This window comes from Pezoporus occidentalis, unplaced genomic scaffold (assembly GCF_034315485.1).
Source record: "Pezoporus occidentalis ecotype Australia unplaced genomic scaffold, CSIRO_AGI_Poc_V1 ctg44, whole genome shotgun sequence".
In the NCBI taxonomy this organism is placed as follows: Eukaryota; Metazoa; Chordata; class Aves; order Psittaciformes; family Psittacidae; genus Pezoporus; species Pezoporus occidentalis.
The window spans coordinates 5,020,094-5,042,566 of record NW_026915769.1 but is presented as its reverse complement, the minus strand read 5'-3'; the positions used below and the strand labels follow the sequence as shown (position 1 = coordinate 5,042,566).

At 40.5% G+C, this 22,473-nt stretch overlaps 1 protein-coding gene across 8 annotated transcripts in view; it reads left to right on the top strand.

Annotated features, from left to right (window-relative positions):
- The window catches only part of DUSP16 (dual specificity phosphatase 16), a 67,507-nt gene that overhangs the window by 18,104 nt on the left and 26,930 nt on the right, over window positions 1-22,473 (top strand). For 4 of the 8 annotated variants that reach the window (XM_062634967.1, XM_062634963.1, XM_062634962.1 and 1 more), the window contains 3 exons: window positions 12,364-12,441; window positions 18,807-19,407; window positions 20,558-20,696. In XM_062634967.1, the coding sequence (XP_062490951.1) occupies window positions 19,177-19,407; window positions 20,558-20,696 (370 nt within the window). In that variant the 5' untranslated portion in view covers window positions 12,364-12,441; window positions 18,807-19,176. Of the gene's footprint in view, window positions 1-12,363; window positions 12,442-17,594; window positions 17,614-18,806; window positions 19,408-20,557; window positions 20,697-22,473 lie in introns of those variants that run through there. The other 4 variants (XM_062634968.1, XM_062634966.1, XM_062634969.1 and 1 more) reach the window with 2 other exon arrangements.

Sequence of the window (22,473 nt, the reverse complement as noted above, 5' to 3'; positions counted from 1 at the left end):
CTCTTCCCTGCCCAACCTGTAGCTGTGCCTGGGATTGCTCCGACCAAGCTGTAGGACCTTGCACTTGGCATGGTTAAACTTCATGAGGTTGGCATCAGCCCACCTCACAAGCATGTCAAGGTCCCTCTGAATGGCATTCTTTCCCTCCAGGGTATCAACCGAACCACACAACTTGGTGTCATCGGCAAACTTGCTGAGGGCGCACTCAATCCCACTGTCCATGTCAGTGACAAAGATGTTGAACAAGACCAGTCCCAACACCGATCCCTGAGGGACACCACTCGTTACTGGTCTCCAGCCAGACATTGAGCCATTGACAACTCTTTGTGTGTGGCCATCCAGCCAGTTCTTTATCCCCTGAGTGGTCCATCCATCAAATTGATGTCTCTCCAATTTAGAGACAAGGATGTCGTGTGGGACAGTGTTGAACGCTTTACACATGAATTCTAATTCAGTAAATCTTTTACTTGATGAGTGTTGTTCACCAAAAGAATTTTGGATATGACTATGGTTTTGTCAAAATAGGCATGTGCTAAAAGATACTTACCTATGACTGAATAGTCATTCAGTGGCCTATCTGGGAACCACTGCTTTAAGTCAGAGGAGTTACAAACAGTAGTAGGTGCACAATGCAGTGAAGGAGTGGGCCACTTTGTTCCACATCTCTGTATTGACTGCTGGCAACACAAGTATTTTGTCAGATGTTCTTGGATCTGGTGAGCTTTTTCTGTTCATTCGTTCAGAAGAAACACCTCAAAAGCCTTTAAGTAAGTAATGCAGAAAAGGATTGTGTTTTTCTGTGGTTAAAAGCTTAGGTGCTGGTAGTAAAGGTATTTCCTTTGGGTAGGCAGAAATTGAAGCTGGTGTTCCTGGGTACATCTGTACCACTTAAATTGCTGCCTGGAGTGGGGCACTTTGCCTTGGGGAAGTCCTTTTTGTGTTTGTGAGGAACTGAAGTGTAACAAGAGAAATTTTTACTTCCTGCTGTTTTCCTCATGTGAGTCTACCTGAAGCAGAGAAGCCAATGGCTCCAGAATTGTCAATAAGCTTCCTAAGAGTACTTTTATTAATTGTAATTGTCTGTACAGTATAGTTTGACAAGATTAGCAAAGCATGGAGAGCACTTCCTACTTAGGCTTAAGGGTTTTCTTTTAATGAGGGTTCTTCGGATTTGGCATGGTCTGTGTGCTGCAGACTTCTGAAGTACAAACAGTGATGACCTGGCAAGCAGCTCAGCATGGGTAAGAGGATATTTGGGCCAAGGACTCGTAGCCAAGCTCTTACCTTTTTGCATAAGATTTTCTTTAATGGGAGTGTGAAGGAGATGACACTGTGGTTAAATAATTACTCCTTGATTGAGCGAGTACTGCCCTGAGGAAGATGTCTATGTAAGGAACATCCCTATCATACTGCATAAGAACAAGGGTGCTGTGCTGAGACTGTGTGAGCAATCATCACGCTGATGCTTTCTCATTCTTGATTCTACAGACTTGTGCTGAAAGAAGTTATTAACTTCAGTTGTACCTTAAACACACCAAAAAACAGTGGCAGTCCAGTATAAAGGGCAGTGGTGCACTTCAGACTGTGCCACAGGGCTTTGGGTCTTTAGAGACAGGCAGCAGGCACTGTCTGTACCAGCAGAGCAGGAATTCTTTGTGGACAAGTCCCCCTTTCTGATTCAAGCAGTGCATGCAGTGTTTAAAGGCAAAGCCATATAAACTGGGAACGACTGTGGGTTTTGGGGATTAATACCTGGTGGCCAGATTCATCTTTTGTGGGGACTAGTGTATATTTTACTCTCCTTCAGTTAATCCAGCATGCTTCTCACTCAGTTTGTATACAGGCCACCCTTGCTGTCTGCAGCAACTTCTGTGTGCTGGTGGTATGATTATTTTCCATTACTTACGCTGTCTGTGTGTCCGAGCAGAAGTGATAATGCAACCTTAAGAGATCATTGCATTACCTGGTGCTTGGTATTGTAATGGCACACAGCAGCAATTGCAGAACAAATCATTCTGGATGTGGCAGCGAGGGGGACAGTGCAGCTTGAGGTGCTCAGCCTAGTCCATCTTGCCCTACACTGTGGAATGCCATGGAGAAAGTATTTAGCCCGGGTATGGAAAGCTCTGTAGCGATGCCATGTGCATGAGCTTGCACAAATCATAGAATCATAGAATAGTTTGGGTTGGAAGGGACCTTCAAAGCTCATGTCGTGCTATGAGCAAGGGCATCTTCAACTAGGCCAGGTTGCCTAGAACCACATCCAGCCTGGCCTTGAATGTCTCCAGGGATGGTGCATCCACCCTCTCTGGGCAACCTGTGCCAGTGTTTTACCACCCTCATTGTAAAGAATTTTCTTCACATCCAGCCTGAATCGCCCCTCGTTTAGTTTAAAACCATCACCCCTTGTCCTATTGCAACAGGCCATGCTAGAAAGTATCTCCCCATCTTTCTTACAGGCACCTTTAAATAAACTCTCAGTTCTATCAAGGCTAGTTTGGGCACCAAGTTGGTGGTTTGGTTCAGAGCTAGCTTGTGAGTCTTAAATTTAAGTGCCTCCTCTGCACACTCTCTGTCCTTGCACTGAAGCACACATGTAATATCAGGAGAATTTAGCTGCCAAACACATTAAAAATAAAGAAATAAAATCCCTGCAGCTTCTTGCTCTTTGGCTAAAATTGAGGCATATGGCCGCAGGCATACCTTTGATGCCAGATGGTCTCCCTGCCAAAATAAAGCTGGTTCTCAGGAGGATCTTATGTGGTTATGGTTTCATTAGAGTGCCAGAAAGCTGAACCTTGGCAAAACTATGCTTTAAACTGATGGCGAGAGCAAGATTAGGAAGAACATTTGTCCTGGATAGGCATTGTAGCTACAGGTAGACTAGATACATTTTCTTCTAGATCTGAGTCATAGGTTTTTTTTTATTATTAATTTGCCTGTTCCAAAGCAATCTAAGCTAAATTAAAGTTTAGATATTCTAAAAATTATTTGGATTTGTGCTTGATTTTACCTATCTCCCAGGTTATAGATTATTTGATTTCAGAAGCACATGCCCTAGGCATTTACTGCTCCGGCTTGAACTGATGGTGAGGCTGCAGAGGAAGAAGCCTGAAGGGGGGTGGGAGGAGTGCTTCTCCTTCCCCTCTTTCCTGGTGACCTCTGCTTCTCTGCTTGCGTTCAACTCTTTTCCTGCACATTTTGACCCGTGCCGTATTCCTGTCAGAGAGGGCGATTGCAGTCAAGGGTAAGTCTGCACAGCTGAAATGGTTTTGGCATTCATTGGTAGAAACTGACAGCTCTCAGGTGTGTGCTTTGCCATGACTGCGCATACTATATTGTTAAAACTGCCAGGGTCAATCTTTTCATGCCACTCAGGAGATCCCATGGAGAACTGCATACACCACTCTAGGTGGCAAACCAGCTAGCTAACACTTCTTTAAACACTATTTAACACTCCTTTAATATAAAATAAACCCAAACCAAAACCCCAACAAACAAAACCCGGGTAGCAAATACTTCAGCTACATCTGTCACTGTCATAACTTTGTAAAGAAAAATGCATCTAATCTCACTTACTGTCTTTGTCACCAATACCATTAAGTCAACTTGGAACTGAAGGAAAAGAAAATGGGGTTTACTTTGAAAGAGCTAAGAGATTGCCTCCTCATCCCATTGCAGAGTGAAACTTCTAGTTCTATTAGTTTTATGATTTTGAGTAATGCAGTACATTTTTATGTTGTAACTTGAAAAATACTTCTGAGGAAACGATCTTTTTTTTTTGTATGCTGTTTTTGTGTGTTTTGTTGTTGGTTTTTTTTTTTTTTTGCTTGCTTGTGCTTGGGTTTTTTTTCCTCTCAGAAAATACAATTTTTTTCATACAGGCTATAAGAAAGGTTTGTAAGGAGAGGGATTGTTGGTTTTTTTCTGTTTAAACTGATTAGTGTAGGAAAGACAGGCAAGGTTTCAGGAACACAAATCCCACTTAAAACTTGAAACAAAAGCAGAGAATATAAAGCTAAATCTAGGTCAAGTTTGAGTTAAGAAACAACATGAAAATCCAGAGGAGTTTGTTTATGGAGAAAAATATACTACAAATCTAGTAACTCTATGATGACTCCAGATTTTCTTGTTCTGGTATTAACTCCAAGAATTCGGGGAGGGGAAAGCGTTCTTTCTTTAACGGTATCTTGTAGGTTTCTTCCTCTCTTTTATCATGTATTTTCAGTGGTGTGGCTTCAGCCAGACAGTTTCCATGAGGAATATGATTCATTGGGTAATTTATGACATACTTCGGGATGTGCTTTGGACTACTTCTTTTCCTGTTTGGGAAGAGGGACAGGCTGGATGTGGAGATGTTTTGGAAGCCTTGGCTTTTGTTTCTGTGTCATGGTTTGATTCTGTTTCAGGTCTGTGTGCGAGGAAGGGCTTGTACATTCTGGAGTTCATGCCCTCCCTCTTCTTACCGCTCTATACTAACTGGTATCGTAAAAGATGTCACCTCTCCCTGCAAGACTGGCCTTTCCTCTGTCCTTGGGATGCTATATTATTATAGTGGAGCTCTGTTTGATATGCAGTTCTTGTGAACCACATCTGTATGTTTTCTTTTATAAACTAGCTGGAATTTAATGTGGTGCTGGAAGTGACCATGAGATAATGCATCCTTCCCTGACACAGTGGGATGCTTTTCTAACCATGTTAAGAATTCATGCAGTAGCATTGTTTCATGGATGTGTAATATAGGTTTAAACATACTGACTTGATAGCTTAAAACAAACAAACAACAAAGATATCTACCAGCTGGGAAACACAGCATCATGAACATGAGAGTGGGAGAGTCCGGACTGCTATTGTACTTCTCATAGTGTAGCCCCAAGAGAAATGCTTTAGCAGCATATAAATGGTCATCCTTTTTTCCTCTTTTGCTTTTGCTCAAGCTGAGCGTGAGATGGTTTCTGTGGTGGCTGCTGCACTGGGAAACATAGATTTGACTGCAGTTAAGATGCACATAATGTTAAGTATTTAGTAACAGGTTAAATGGTGTGAATTAGGGTTGCTAAGAACACGTTTGCAGATGGTCATTTTCAAACAGTGCCTTTCTTTTTTTACTTACTGGTGTATTTTTAGATGGCTTTCCTCTGCTCCTACCTGAAATTGTTATTTTGCCCTCAAGTTCAGCAGCCACGCAAAAGGCTGATTGGGCCTATATGAGAGGATGTGGGGGGAAAACTGTGGTGGAGATGCAGGATGGCAACTAGAGTGGGTCTCCTGCTGACAGGTGAGAAGGGGAAGGCTTCTAAAACTGATTTTATAATGCCTCCTTTATCTTTTTCAGTTTAATTTTGCCATTCAGCCAAAACAAGCAGCAATGGTGGTTCAAATAGCTGCTTTGCTTGGGTCTAGTTGAAGATGCTTGTATAAGCTTACTGCTGGGTCCAAGGCTCATGTGAAGTTTTTTAGCTAGACAAACTTATCCTTCTGCTTCACAAACTGTAGTCTTTGTTAACGTCAGTAACTCTGCAGCAAGTTTTGTGTCAGAGATGGTATCTTCCTTGAACATCAAAACTTATGCAGAGAAATTAGCTTCTGTATGTGAGTGTGCTTTGTTTTTCTGGGATGGCTGCGTAAGAATCATTTCTGTCCTAATCGAGTGGGATGCTTTACATCCTCAAGGTAGCTGAATTTGGGTAGAATACAGGGATAACTAGGATTTCTTTAGATCAGGTAAGGATGTGGAAATATGTAATGGTTTGGATTGGAAGCGACCTTAAGGCTCATCCAGCTCCAACTCCGTGCCATGGGCAGGGACACCTTCCACTAGACCAGGTTCCTCCAAGCCCTGTCCAACCTGGCCTTAAGCACTGCCAGGGGAGTGCTAGCCACAGCTTCTCTGGGCAACCTGTGCCAGTGCCTCACCACCCTCACAGGGAAGAGTTTCTTCCTAATGTCTAATTGAAATCTCCCCTCCATTAGTTTAAAGCCGTTCCCCCTTACTCTTGCAGAAAGTCCCTCTCCATCTTTCCTATAAGCCCCATTTAAGTATTGAAAGGCGGGTTGAATTTGTTAAAAACACCTGTTTCCCCCATCTTCTAATGGACAGCTCTCTTCTGGATGTTGTCTAATGAAGGTGAGTCCCAAAACGGTAACCTGAATATGGCACATGTTTTTAAACTCACAGTCAGTAAGAAAAAAAATCACCCCAAACTTTGCAGTATTTGACAGGAAGCCAGTGTAACTCCCTTGAATCTGGAGTGGCATGCCTGAGTCAGTGAAGTATGAGCTAAGAATCTGGCAGAAGCCTTTTGCACAAAGGAAGGCTGAGAGAGTCTCTCAGGAAGCCTGTACGCTGCTAAATGTGGCATGTTTGAACATGAGACTGACATCATTGTGAGTTCATAGTAGTGAAAGAACAAAGTATCAGCCACAAATTAGACTGACCTAATTTTTAAGTCACTTCTAAAAACTTAATAGCGCAGTGTGTTGCTTGTGCAAGCTGTTTATTTCCATTGCAGCCTCTGACTACTTCATTTAAACTACAAGTTAACCCTCTAAACTGTCAAAGGAGTTGTTCAGGAAGGTGTGCGTGTGTGTGTGTGTGTGTGTGTGTGTGTGTGTGTGTGTGTGTGTGTGTGAGAGGGGTGCTGCAGACTTCCTTCCTTGGCTCTTTTTCCACCCTGACCTCAATTTTCACATAAAGGAAGTGATTAAGGACCACCCATCATATACCTTTATCCTTCAGGATCAGCTTCCTGGAGGTAAAAACCTCCGGATTGTATATCAAAACCTAACTTGTTCCTATGGGCTGCTCATATGCAGACTGGAAGTCTGACTGAAAATGATCAGAATGCTTGCCATGGTGTCAACAAGAATTTATGTATAATCAATAAATTATTATAAAATTGAGAATTATTATTTATTACATATCTGTCCATGATCATAGATAAAGAACTGGTACTTCTTCCATTGCTGAACACTTAAGAAACACAAGGATCTTGCAGATTGCTGATGATATGCTTCTTTTCAAGTATTTTAGTTGGCTCCGTATGCGCTGAAGTTGATTCATTCTGTTGATGTATTACTTATTGCAGAAGTACATTGAACTCTCCTAGTTTGGGATTACTTTGACAGCCGTCAGTGCTTTCTGGTTGCTTTTAAAGGGACTTTGTAAAACAGAGCACATCTATAATTTTTTGAGAAATATAAAATCTTGTTTGTCCATTTGTGCAGAACTGTGCATACACATAAGCACGCTTCAAACAGGATAATACAGATGTAATTGAAGGGATTACATTTTGTTTCTTTTTGCTACTCAAAATCCTGTTAGAAGCCTGGTGAGAGTGCTGCAAAGTATTTGTTGTGAAGCCTGGTCTTTGACTAAGGGACGTATCAGATAATCACAACAGAGTTTACTCCTTTGGTTTGGTATTCAGAATTTAAAAAAAAAAAACAGTCCCTTTTAATTCTTGCAAACTAGATGTAATGGTGGTCACATTTGGTCAGCTGTTCTTAAGTAAGATTAGTCTATTTTGTGTTTATGTCACTCTTCTTCCTCTACTTAAATGGTAATGTTTATAGTGATGTAAGAGGCACAGCTGGGGAACGTAAGTCACCCTTTGCTCTCTCCTTCTATTATAAAGATATATATGGCTTCTGTTTTCAGCTGTGTAGTTACCATGCTAGAAATGTGTCTTTAGCACCACTGCAGGTCTTGTATAGTATGATTCAAATTCAAAGAAACACTTGGGATCCTTTGGGAAGGACGTAGCATGGCAGGTTACCTGGAGCGTAACTGAGCGAGATACCATGACTTCTGCTTATGTTCCTGAATGGAGGCCCTGTTGATATTCTTGCCAGTTAAACTAAAGTTTGAAAGCAGTTGTAATAAGCAGGCCATCAGAATTACCTTTGTGGGTACAAATTAGGTATGAAATTATGTTCTGTTCCCAGTGTGTGAGCTATCAGGAGTCTTGAGACTCATCGCTCATCATCTCATCATGGTGAGAGATTTGGGTCCCAAATGTTTGGATCTCCCTGGTCCTCACCTGCAGTTCAGCAGTCACTCCATGTCATAAACCAAACCCCTTCTTGCTCTGCACGGCCCAGAATGGGAGAGCTCTTAACAGGATTACTGCAACTGTCAAATTTCTGAGGACACCTCAGAACAACTTCAATTATTCCATCATGTTAATTGGGAGACATTGCTGTATACCATATACCTCTACGTTTCCTTCCCTACTCCCACCTTGAGACAGCTGGGCTGTACCTCGTTTGTGGATTTGCTGTTTTCCACCATTTATTCTGTTTCCTTCACGTATAAATGTTTTTTAAGAAGAAACCCAGTTAAACTGAACTGCTTTACTGAGTAGGACTGGGCTTACAAACATGTAATGTCAGTGTTCTGTTGGGCCCAGCATCCCTTCTGAAGGTGCTTCTGTGTGCTTTTCTCAGTGTGTAGCATACACTGCTCACAATATTAATTTTGCTTTGAGCATGCAGAGGGCTTTTTAAATGAGTTTGACAACAGATTTAATTATCACTTGTTAGGTATTTTCTCTGTAAACTTCTAGATGTTTCTCTGTGCAGCTGACAGGACATGCATGCAGTGCAGTGCAGCACTGTATTTTCAGACACAAGCAGGAAGAAACAAAGTATTAATGTTGACAGTTTAAAAAAATAAAAAAAAAAAGAAATTCCTTCCAAACTTTCTCATGCCCTGAAGTGAAGGGGTTGAATGTGCCTGTTGCCTTCCGGGAGAACTGGTGTCATTTCCTCAAATGGGTGAAACACCAGAACATTTTAACTCCCAGTGTACCATAATGTGGAAGCAAGTTTACAAGTCTCTGTTCTTAAAGGAGATTGAGTCAGTGTGATCTTTAGTCATTCAATTTAATTTAGGAGAAGAGTCATTAAAAAGTGTGTTGCAAGAAATTTACCCCTGCCTTGCCCAGAAGCTATTCTGATTTATTTCCCTAATAAAATTACCGTCATTATCCTCTGCCTTTAATCTGTCCTGGTTCTTGTACGAAGGCTTCAGATCCACCTTCTGTTTTCATCATACAGTGACCACAAAGCAGATCAGAGTTGGTTTGTTCTTTTCTTTTTTTTCTTTATAAATTTTAGCTCCTTATTTGCAGGCCCACATTATTTGAATGTCTCCCTCTGAAAGTCTCTCAGTAGGCACAAAGCCTCAAACTTAAATGCTAGCCATTATCTGAAGTCTTCTAAAGAAGTAGCCCTGACTATTAAAACAGCTGTGCTTGATGATTATTTAGTGCTACTCTTCAGAGTACTCTTCCTTTTAATCTGTTTCTCAGCAAAAAGGTGACCATGTAAAATGCAAAAGTCACCTTTCATGCTGTTCTGCAAAGCTACAGAACACAGTCAATTGGGGATGTGCTGACTGTGTAGTAGTTGCAAACCTTGGTGTTATGAAAGGGGCTGCCGTGAAGCAGTCTTGTTCTACAAAGTGTAAGGATATGCTGGAATTTCATCAGCTTCAGGTTTTATGAAGTTGTTCAACTATTTAAGGTTTTCCCTTTTTTGGACTTTGAGTCTTTGAATTGAAAGCTAAAATGCAGTTGCTGGTAGAGATGGCAGGTATGGACTTTGCCAGTTGTCAGAATTAAATGATGCATCTTCACCATTTAGTATACAGGACCCAAATAACCCTTGTGTTTTGTAAGGATAGGTAGCTGCCTTACAGTTAAAATTTGGTTTGGTTATTCTTACATTACGTGCTGTGGGTTGGTTCTCTGCAGACTTGGATTATATAAATAAATAAAGTAATTTTATTACTTACTGTAAATCTTGTAAGTTTTATATCAGCTAATCCATACAAGATCAGGTTTTATGGGAAGGACAGGATTAAACTTTTAGGAAAGGAAAAGTAGGTACTGAGGTCCTTACAAGGATGCTGTCATGGTTCTCTGTTCATTTTCTCACAAGGTTTCTAGCTTGCTTGGTGCACCACAACTCTGTAGCTCCATGTGACCCAACTGGTTAGGTTTGTTTAGCTGCAGTGTAGGGAAGGCCCTGAGCAAGAGAGGAGAAAAAAAGGTTTCCATTTCTAATTCTGGAAAATAGAAAAAGGTATTTAAATAAGGCCTGGAGGACGTCTTATTTGCCAGGAGTATGTAAAAAGGCAAGTTTATATCCTTTTGTAATGCACTGTAATTGAAAGGATGTATATTTCTTTTCCTAAAGTCAGCAGAAAAATCCTGGCCTCATAATGAAAAAAGGCTTTTTAAAAACTTTCTCCTAAGCACAAAGAGCTGAAGTTTCCACTTTAAACTTGGGTGGCTCATTCATATTTCACTTAATGGTAATATGGTATTCTCTTTCTCCCTCCCCCTTCTTACCACCAAGGCTAAAAAGGAGGAGGGGACATATAAAATGTTTCTGAAAATTACAGGAAATGTCTGTTCCTTTAACAGCATTGCCAGGGAATTTCCAAATGCGCTTAATGCTTATGGCTGAACTTGCAGCAGCTCGGTCTTCAGTCGTGAGTGGATCCTGTTCTAAAAATGTGATACCTCCTTCCAGTAAACTGTGTTGAAATTGAGTGTATGCTTTGGTTTTCATCTGCTCTTCAGCAGAGTTAATTGCACCCAATGGTGAAATGAGGGCTCTTGGGGGCTGCTTTAAAAACCTGTTTTGCTTCTATTTATTGAAGTGTGGAAAATGGTATATAGTTTCCTGAAGGGGTAGCTGGTTTATTTGTAAGGACTTTGGAGAGGCATGGGGTGGCAGCTACCAGTGAATGTGAAGACTACCTCACAGTGTTCAGAGACTTCAGCAACTGCTTGTGAAGCAGTAAGGAGCAAAGAGGGAGATGCTTTTTGTCCCAGTATTTTGTTTCCTTGGGCTGTCACAAGGTGGTCTCTGATCATAGGGTCTTGTCTCTAGCCTAATCAGTGTTGAGCACCAGGTTAGTTTTAATTTCCATTGATGAGATTAGAAAAGGGGATAGCGACAGATACAGTGAGTAGGATGAGTTTTTTCTTCATTCTCCTTTGCCTTCTGCCAGGCTTCTGTCACTGGATTAGGGGAAGAAGCAAGGGAGATCTGCAGAGCCTTTTCTTGGGCTCAAAAGGGCGTCTGCCAGCCCAGGCAGGCAGAGGGAGGAAGACATGGCACAGTCTTCCACAGTCCACCAGGTCTTCTCATCCACCTCTCTGCCCTGCTGCTCTCACATACTTACACCTGTGTGCTAATGGTGGGCAAGTGAGAGGATCTCCAGCCTGGGATACCCTAGGGACAAACACACAGGTCCCAAACAGGGGCTCCGTCCCAGTGGGCAGAGCATGTTCTGGGTAACAAACTCTCATTACGTGTCTGAAGGGCTCTAGCCCCATGTTCTGCTGCTGGTGTTGGCAGGGTTTTTAGAGCAGTTGCGTAAAGACAGAGAGGTGATTCTTGTAGCTCCTTTTCTTGCGAGGTGACGTGGGATATGACTGTTGTAATGTGCTCAGCCCTCTGCTACAGTGGCTCTTTGTGGTTGTCGTATAGTTTACTACTTGGTTGGGAGCCACTCCTGGGTTTCGTAATACGGCAGTGCTCGGCAATAATTTATTACCATGGTTTATATTACAGTGATTAAGCGGAGCTGTCATCTCTTGATTGTGATGATTTGAATCTTGTTTTTAGCTGCCCAGGAAACGGTTTGGAATTGACACTAATGTGTTTGTTTTTACTTCCTCGTGTAAAGGTTGTAATTTAATTTGTTCACCTAGGAACAGCAAGTACTTTGTATAGAAGTTGTACGGGTATGACTATACGTAATGATTGCTGACGCCAGCGTTACCAGTTTCCAGTGTTGACTTTTCTAGTGTGTGGGGAGGTGGGATTAATTACCTGAGACGTTCTGTTTTCGTTAGTCTTTGTGAAAAATATAGTTGTAGTCAGACTTACATATGGCAGTCTCCTATATTAACAGACACTGAGTGATAGTGTGTGTGAACTTCCTTGAATTCAGGCAAGTGCTTCACCCATAGGTCCTAGTTACAGATTAGTTTTCTAGCAAGAAAATGTGTCAAATTTTTTTGAAGGCTACTATTGCTTGGGGTTTTTTTGCTTGTTGGTTTGGTTTTTATTTAAGTATCTCCAGCCTTTTTAAAGATAGTTGGGAGATTTGCTCTAGGGTTTTTTCTTTCCTTTTAGAAAATCAGTATAACATCGCTCTCTATTTCAGACCCTTTCCATGTAAACTAATGCTAGCATTTATAAAACTCTTCTCACTTAGGTTTTCACATGTTTGGGGGAGTTTTACAGCAAATGACTGCACTGAAAGTGTGAAATCTGTTTTCTGGGATGTTTTTTGTCTTGTAATAAGGATCTTTTTTTTTTTCCCTCAACTATGTTTAGGTATTTCATTCTGCTGACCTCTGTATGTGGATCGCCCTTTGTCCTGTTCAGCCCATTTAGATTTTGACTTATACGTAGGTGAGTAATTGCTTTTAACATGAAATGATAAATTCTGGGCTACTTTGACATGAATTCATTTCATTTGCTTTGACTTGGAAGTCATACAGTTAGAATCATCTTCTAAAAATCCATTTACACTTCTCCTGGTTGCCTAGTGTCACAAGCAATATAAAACTAAGAATGTTATGTATTACAGTATTTGTTTGGAGTGGATTAGGTAAGCTTTCATTCTTGGTGTCACAGAGCTATATGCTGTGAACTTGCAATGAAAAAGTATTTTGAAATGAAAAGAGCTTCTTGCTTGTATGGGTGGAGAAGGGAGTCCCTAGATAAAGCCTGAGCTGTTGAGCAGAGTGACGTAACAGATCAAGAGCATGTTCTAACGCTTCCCATGAGCTCACATTCTATCAAGTTTCCCTGCTATAATACTTAAAAATGTCTGTTGTTCCACAGTAAATGTCAAAGAGGTTGGCTTCTTGGTAAATGCAAGTGATGGCAATCTGGTTTATTGCTTACAGTTGGTGATGGTGCATGGATGATTCTTGCAAGAACATTGAACATATTTGAGGGCTATGTTGGTAGTAGGTCAGCAAAATGTTTTGGTGGTGTGGGTTTTGGTTTTGGTTTGGTTTTGGTAGTAGAGCACATTATATTATTTCAAATATCACTATTTATATGAAAAGCAGTGTCTTACTGGTATCTAAATAGAAGGTCCATTCATTTTGCTTAGCCCAACTATCTTAGAGGTAGGTGTAGTAGGCGTAGAAACTGAACGAGCTTGAAACTCTAGACTGGGGTCTTTTATGCAGCTTATGTATGAGAAATTGATTACTTTTCTGATTTTATCTCTCCATATATCAGTCTTAGTTTGGAGAAGGAGAAAAAACATGGTATTGTCCATTCTGACTGCTTACATAGATCTAAGTACAGATGTGCTGAAAGCAGGAGAGGAGGGAGCAGCCATTCTGATCATAGGGATAAGCAAAGGAAAGCAGCAAGAAATTCTTAAAACTTCTTTTCTTTTATGAACATGGTACATAAGAGACTTAAAAAATATTAAAAATGTATGTGTTTCTATTTGAGTGACTTCCTCACTGCTCTTCTCTCTTGCACTAAAGTGGAGTGTGCTTGGTAGAGTGGGGGAAAGTCTGTGTTCTTCAACTCCCCTCAATCAATGTGAGAAAATGTTGGGCTTATGAGATGATGACACTTACTTGAGTCACCTCAAAAGCCAAAACACCCTCATTCCCCTCAGTTGAGAACGCGAGCCCTTGTTAACAGGGCTCTTTTAAATCACAAGCATTTGTAATCTCATTCCTGTGTGGTCTGCACAATGGCAGGCAAGACATAGGCTTATTGTAACTTCAGCTACATTTTTTCACCCAGACTTTACACTTTATTACAGAGTTGTCAATCTGGAATTTATTGGCTTGCTTGCTAAATTCAGAAGAAGTATAGCCATTTCTCACTTTCACTTAAAAATCTTATTTCCCTTGTGCTCCGTAGACAGACACTTTGGGTTATGTAGGAACTTGGAGAGGGATTGGCCCTCCTTGGTTGTCACTCAGTCTCTAGCAGAATAGGTTACAAGCATCTCTCCAGAGCAACTTTTATTTCTGTCTTTCTGAGGCTGGCGAGGGAATGCTGTGACTGTCATAGATGGTGGGAAGGGGTGGGGGGGAAATCTTGCAGGAGTGGCAATTCACCCTGTGATACTCAGATCAGGAGTTCCTTTCTGATGCAGGAGTTTGTGCAGGCTTGTTCGTTGAGTATCACCTGTGGCTGTGGTGATAGGGACTGGTATGATATTGGCACCAGATACTGAACCACTGTCAGCTCCCAGCTAAGTAACACTGAAGCCAAATACTCCTTTGAAAACAGCTGATGTGCTCGCAAGTGGCATGTTTCCTGCAGTTTAGGATCTCCTGACTCTGTGTTTTGATTCAGCTTTTGCGTTTCTTTTTTATGCTGGTGCCCATCCTGAGTAACATGAAAGGAAGCTTGGCTGTAGGAGCAGATAGTGTTTTTCTCATATGTGCATGTGTTTGCTTCTAGACAGCAGAAAAACACACGGTTTTAAAAAGATCAACTTTCAGGTGTCTCAAGCTGACTATGCAAGAGCTGCCCTTCAGGACTTTCTGATGTCCAGGTGCTGTAAAGTTATTAGGTTGGCATTTAGCCATGCAGTACTGATGTATGCAGGAGCATTGCTGTATGCACCTGACAAAGCAGGCATTGGTGACGTTGGGAACACAGTTGCTGAGTGATTGTGACACCAAAGTCCAACTTCAAGGTTATCTTCTTACGTGAGGTAGACAGTCTTTCAGAGATTGTAGCAAGGCTTCTAGAAGCTCTTTGCTAGTTCCTTAACCAAGGTAGAATTAGAGCATCCTTCTGAGAATTTTAAAAATACATTCTTCTTCATCTGCCTCTTTAAAAAAAGTTGCTATTATATGAGTCAAAGACTGAGATCATTAAAAAAGACATCATGCCATGATGCAAGGGAATTGCTTGGACTCAAAATCATAGAAGTGAAATTAGTAGTGCAAACAAAACGTGAGTTATTTTGACTGAAGAATCAAGCACACAACTTTAGTGCCAGGCTTACAGTTAAGTGGTTGCTTGCTTCGCTCCATCTGAGCCATTTGGGATGGTGGCAAAGAGAGATCCTGTAGTTCTGCGGCAGCATTACATACACATGTTGGAGATCCACTATTGGTTGTATGGAAGGTTGTAGTGTTTTTGTTATTTTGGTAGGGAAAAACTGAAAACACTTGGCAAGTTTGGAACAGATCTTTCTAGCTTTACAGTGAGTTAAAAGTTCAGGTTTTTTCTTTAAAAGATATAACAGTGCCATGTTCCAGTCCATCTACAAGGAGAAAGAAGCCGTGCAGTGTTACCAGTATATATGTGACTTCATGCAGTATTCCCATAGCCCAATTCGGGATCACTTTTCCGTAATCCTGATTTCAGTGTAGAACATCCTATGACTAAGATGGTTTCCTAGCTTGAAGATCACCAACATAATGGCCTGTTTAGGGCAAAGCATTCATTATACTGCATCATTTTATGAGACACTATGGTGTCAATACATACCACTATGATCCAAGTCACAAATAGCGCTGCAGAAAGAGAACACTCAAGAAACTGAATTTTAGGTTTTTACAAACTATGATTAGGAATGAAACGTGTAACACCTTATAGTAGCTAAATGATAAGAGCAGTCACCAGGAAGGGGAGGAGAGCTCTAGTGTTTAGCTGAAGTAAGAGGCTGCCAGTTTCTCTTGTTTAGATAGGTCCCAAGGAAGAGTCCCAAAGGCTGATAGGACCAGAAAGAGAATTAAACAAAATGAAACTCTGTAACTGAAAGAAAATGTTGTTCTTCCCCTGCCCAATGGAGCTGTTCCTGTAAAAATAGGATTTCAATCACAGTAACTTGAGGTGACATTTCTGTCAAGTTTTCTACTTTCAGGCCGTGGGCAGAATGCTTTCAGAAACCTAACACATAGATATATGTAAAGGTAATGGTGCTATCTAAAAGGATTGTTGACTGGTGGCCCACATGCGTTATGTTGTTTACATGCTTTTTTCCTAGTCACCATATATGACTGGTTTGAGTTCTTTTTAAGGGTTTTTTGAAACAAACTTCCATCACATGAGAGTGAAGGCTGAGACAGTGAGCAGTAAGCATTTAGAAGATTAGAAATCTAACCAAACTGAAAGTTGCAGAATAAAGATTACATCTTTTTAACAGCCTCCGGTTTAGAGATCTGTAGTTTCTCAGCTGCTTTATTTTCCTGTTATTACTTGGACTTTAAATCAGCAATTTACCCATCAAAACAAACTGTCTAGTTCATGAACAAACTGTCTAGCTCACAAAGGAGCTTGAGCCAATTCCCACTAGAGCCAGTGGAAAAGTTTTCATTGAGTTCAGTGGGTTTGGTATCTGGCAGTCGTTGATACAAATAAAAGAGAATCAAAATTCCTGACAGGACATGTTAAGAGAAAGAAGAAGAATTAAAAAAAAAAAAAAAGCAGAATATTTTTTTCTCTCTGGAAAAAAATGGACACAACTATCAAGTTTCACTTCTCCCACTTGCATAATGCCATGGTCCTGTAATACCTTCCTCAGGCCAGTATATAGTGACTGCTCTTTGAGGGAGGAATATCTCTGAAAATAAAGTTGTAAAGATAGGGTTTTTTTTTAAAAATAGGTTTAATTAAGGCTTGGGGTAGTAATTTTTCCAATAATATTTGTGGTTTAGAGCAACATGCATTTCACTGCTGTACACTTCCATTGATCTGGACAAACTTAAAAGCACCGGCTCTGTAGCACTAGAGTCAGGGCAAAGAGAAAATCACATCTTGTTAACCTAATGGCTGTTTATGTGAAACGTGGTGGGTTTGAGTTGCTACATGAAACTCTTAACCAAACAAGTTTCTTTCAGTTTCCTTTTTGGGTTGTTCAGGTGAAGGTTGCGCTTTTCTCAGAATTTATTTAAGATTTTGTCTATGTTGATCTGTATAATATATTTAATCAGTAAAACATCTGCTGACCTGGGATTTCCCATTGCTAAACAGAACTGACCTATTGCTGTAACAGGACTTTCAATAACTATCTATAGGTTAGTTTCAATTCATTACTTCTGTTGCAATTAATATAGATAGCAAACATTTCAAACTGGAGCAGCAAGTCAAGGCAATAAGTAAAATCTAAGTTTTCCATCTGAACCTCTTGAAATATTTATTAATATTTAAAGTCTTCATTCTCATATATACCTCTATATGCAGTAAGACTCCAGGAAGACATAGCCTCATAACTTGCTTCTGTTCACAAATGCTTTACTGCCTCAAGGGTGTTAATTAAGTAGATTTTGGTTTTCTTCATCTGGCCAGTTCAGTTTTGTGATACTTGTGTTATTTTGCTTTGCTCCAGCCAGGAGAAAGCAGAGGTAGAAAGGCTCTTTGGGTCATAGGTTGTGTGGCATGGGCCAGAACTGACATAAGAGTTGCTTGAAGGCACACTGCCTTGTACAAGAGGTGTTGCATAGTTCTGCTGACCTAAAATCACTTCCCCTGACAGGGAAAGGGAGTGCGATGGTACGAGACATGCAAACTGACGTGGTTTTTTGCTGAGCTGGCTTTACCCTGCACTGATCTGAGTGCAGATTAGTCTGCCACACTAACAAGGTGAGGAGCTGTCAGGCTTGTTCTTTCACGGACAAGCTCTAACCTGTGGGCTCTGCTACCTCAGTTGAAGAAGTCATCACCCTCAGCTATCCCCTCTTGCTGGAGCTGGTGACCAAGGCAGCTCAACATATGGTTTGTCTTACTGTTGCAGCCTTTCAGTTCTTAAAAGGGGCCTATAACAAACATGGGGAGAGACTTTTTATGAGCACCTGTTGTGATAGGATGGGGGGTGATGGTTTTAAACTAAAAGAGGGGAGATTCAAGCTGGACATGAGGAATACTTTTTTTACAGTGAGGGTGGTAAAACACTGGCACAGGCTGCCCTGAGAGGTGGTGGATGCACCGTCCCTGGAGACATTCAGGGCCAGGCTGGATATTGTTCTGGGCAACCTGATTGAGTTGAAGATGTTCCTGCTCATCGTAGGGGGGTTGGACTAGATGACCTTTGAAGGTCCCTTCCAACCCAAACTGTTCTATGACTCTATTCTGTGCCTCTAATGTCCCATCTACTTCAGAAGGTCCGAAGACAGTACTCACTGCTATATATTCCAGTAGTGTATTCATGAGGCCTTCATTTCCACGTCTGGTGGTTAATTCAAATAAAATGCTTGTGTTTTGTTGTAGTATCTTATTCTGGTTTCTCTTCAACCATGTTCTTAAAGAAAAGAGGTGGACGTATGTTTTGTCTCTTCTTTTACACAGTTTCAGTTCCCCAGTTCGCAGTGCTGGTTTGTGAAATACTTTCCAGGGCATTAAACTTTAAAAATGTATCTTAGTTAATTTTACAACTTCTTACTAAGTGGTGAAGTACTGAAACACATTTAATTAGTTTTGCTATTGAAAGGAATGCATGATTTAGGGTAGTATATCTTAATTATATTCTAACAAAGTCTTGTGAAGAGGCAGAGCTAGTGGTAAAAAGAGTCCGCAATTAAGACATGGTATGTTGCCTGAAATCAAGATAATTGTCCAGGCAAGATCATTGGAATAGCTTCAGAGACTGCAATTGCGACTGCTCTCTCTAGGTGTTTGGCCTATATAGCAGAGAGGGGAACTTCTCAGGAGCGTATTTATTATATGGTACAGACTACTGTGCAGTTGGCCTCAGAGTTGAACGTTTTGTTCTGCAAACTTGCATGGCCTCATCTGGTTTGTGGTTTATTTATTTTTTTTTCATCTTCCCTTTCTTACAGGCTCTTAGTCCGGTGTAAAGCTGATGGGTGGGCGCAAAGGTAAAGAATGATGTAATTCAGCAGCCACCAGAAAGCATCTTTTGTTTGAATTGTAAAATGGCTACTCCATAGTCATCTCCCAATGAATCAGATGTGAGGGGCTGCTTTGTGGAATGCACCCTTTGTAACGGCACATCAACTGGAAGCAGGAGGAGACATTCAGTTGAAGAGCTCTTTCTGAAAATGGGTTTAACTTTTCTTTTGCCAGTCACTACCAGCATGACCTCATACACTTCTAGTACAATGGTGTGGCTAAGCCTTTGAGTACACAGCCATTACATCATCGCAGCAAATTAGAGAGGGAGGTGGTGAAAGAGGCCTTATTGTTGTCATGGCCGATGAGATGATCAGGACTCAACTCATTGTCGCCGAGAAGTTGGTGGCTTTGCTGGAGAGTGGTACAGAAAAACTGCTGCTGATTGATAGCCGCCCCTTTGTGGAATACAATACGTCCCACATCTTGGATGCCATCAACATCAACTGCTCCAAGCTTATGAAGCGGAGGCTGCAGCAGGATAAAGTTTTGATTACTGAGCTCATTCAGCATTCAGCAAAACACAAGGTAGGGGTCATTTTCTGCTTATTCTTTGTATTTGGTTAAAAGAGTGCCTGGAAGGCAACTTGTAGTAGTTTTTCTTTAGATATTTCATTTTAAGAGTCCAAAACTAAGAGACTGAGGTTTGCTGAGCTCTTACCTGATGTAAGAGACTCTTGGATACTACTAAGTTTATCTTTGGGATTCTTTGTAGCCCAGTTTTCCCTAAGTGACAGAGTAATGGAAAGGGATTTAGAAATTACTCAGAAAGAATGCTCTCAGCATTCTTGTATGTCTGTCAAAGCCCAGTCCCTAAAATGTATGTCATTAAGGCAGGAAACATTCTCCTTCTAAACTTTGAAGGATTCTTTAGGGTCTGTGGTGGTGGGGATTGCTTAGAAAGTCGTCATACAGTTTTCAAAGAAACCATAGCTCTGTCAATCCTGGCTTTTACTTTCTGTTAAAAATGCTTTTTGTGGGAGGAGTTTGATGGGGTTTGATTGTTGGGTTTGTTTGGTTTGGTCAGGGGTTTTAGTTTTGTTTTGTTTCTTTTTTCTTTAAATAGTGTTATCAGTGAAAAGAAATCAGCTGAGCTGTTTAAACTTAATGTGTATCTGTGTGTGAGGTTTGGGTTTCTTTTTTTAATCCACTGGTACTTGTTTCAAATGTTTTACTGAGTACAAAAAAAAATCTATTACATTCTTGCTTTGACATGTTAAAAACTGAATACGATGATGTTATCTAAAGCATATTTTATATATAAAGTTCAGTAGATGGTTAAAATGTGTGTAGCTTTAGGCAGTTAAAGGTCTCTTTATACACAAAAACCCCAAAGCAGAAACTGAGGTAGGGCCTTCTATTTAAAAAGCTTAGTTTTTAAGCTAACCAACCAACCTAGCTGAAAGTGAAGCATTTTACAAGTGACATAAAACTATCTAATAGCAGAAGTTTAGAGAGTGTGCTTCAACTTGGAGCACATAATCAATTTGCAGTCTCAAAGGGATTAAATTGGATCAGACATGTTAAGTTTTTATTTTAAACTGTTTTGTATACAGCTGTATAAGAAATCTGTATCTGAGCTGCTGTATAGCAAATACGTGGGAACCCTGAGGTGGGTGATAATGTGGTGCTTTAATCATCTTCCTTGACATCTTATTGTGAACTACTTGTGTTTCAGATTGAAATTGATTGCAAGCAGGAAGTGGTGGTGTATGACCAAAGCTCTAAAGATGTGTCCTCTCTCTCATCTGACTGCTTTCTTACTGTGCTCCTGGGCAAACTGGAGAAGAATTTCAGCTCTGTGTATCTGCTTTCAGGTATGATGTACCAAGGAAAAAACCTCTTGAATAAGTGAAGAAATAAAATGCTATCATTAAGTAGACATGTACACTGTTTTGTAACAGTGCTGGTACAAATTTCAGTTGCAGCATAGTTTTTCCTGTGGTTATTTAAGCATATAGTGGCACTCACATATAAACGCTTAGAAATGATATCTTACAGGGGATATATTACACCATTAGTACTGTGTACATGGAAACTGCTCAATGCAGGTTTTTTTAGATGCAGTTGTCTCTATTTTAGGGGCAAAAATAGCAAACAAAATGTTTTTCCTTGGTCTTTTAAGTAATGCATGTGCTAGGAAGAAAATCTGATCCTCACTGTATTGGTAATTATTACAGTGAGAACAAGAGAAATGCTCTTCCTGAGTTATGGAGATTATTTTGTGTGACATCTTAAACTTCAGCTCCTTATGTGGTAGCGCTCTATTTAGTTAGGTCTTCTCTCTCCCCATCTATTTATTTATTTATTTAAATTCTAGATCTAAGCATTCATAGACATTAAAGTCTTTATAATACAGGATTTGTTGGTGTGGAAGTGTGCTTGTGGTGTCATTTCTGTCATGGAACAGTAGACCCACTGTTCACAAAAAGGAATAAGGAGGGACATGAAGGAGATCCAGGGCGAAAGAAGAAGGAATGGCGAATACAAGTAGGAAATCCATTTGCAGTGAGTCAGTTGGTGATCTAATGAAGTGTATACATAGTCGCTGAGAAATAGTAAAACTACAGTCAGAAACTGAATAATGATGAGGAAATGGGAAAGAGAACTCCAGAGAGATACTTCCTCTTAGCAAGAAGCTTTCACTGGGGTTTGTATTGACTTCAGATGAAAGTGATAGGGAGGTGGTTGGGTTACTGAAAGAACCTTTCTCAAACTATTTGGAAAGTGAGTACAGAGAAAATGCGTAAATTTTTGCACTTGGGCAGCTGCGTTTGGTGCTCATATGAGCTGTACTTAAACAAAGTAGGGTTTTGCTTTGGCTGTGTTTGGTGCTTCCGTTTTCTTTGCTGTCTTGGTAAAGATTATACCTGTGGGTTGTGAACTACAATATTGGAATAAGTAACAGTTCTTCCATACAAGCTTCCAAGTAAATGGGTGGTGTCTAGGCACAGTGAATGTTTAATATAAAAGCAATGAAATATGTGGTTGATACTCCTGTAAATTTGAAACTTATTTAAAAAATAAGCTAATATAGAAGCAGTTCATTTCTCTTAAGACATCCTTTTATTGTTCAAATACCCAACTCTGCTCATCTGTCCTGAGATTTCTTTAATAACCAGAAGTGTATTAGAGCTCCATGCAGCAATACAGACTATTCACAACTTAATTTCCATGACAGAACAAGATACAGCTCTCTAATAACTGAGAGTTACACTTCATGGCAGGGAGGAGTTGTGGGGAATCCTTAATAAGGGCAAGCAGAGGGGAGTGTCACAAAACTTCCCTTCCTTCTACTGTCCTGCTACAGACAAGATAGATGAAACATGGCTTTGATCATGTATTTCCTCTGCTGGACCCCATGCAGGAGATGGTTAGAGTGTCTCCATTCTCAGACTTTCCCATGGCTCCTGTAAGAATGGACAGTACCAGGAAGGGACCATTCCCCAGTTTCCAAGTGCACACCAGTTGCATGTATCATAATGATGCTATGAAAAATAGATTTGGTTTTATTTCTAGCACACAGTAGTCGTCTGTTAAAGCTGAAAATGTAACTTAAACCACATGTAAAGATACTAGTGTGCATTAGCTAGG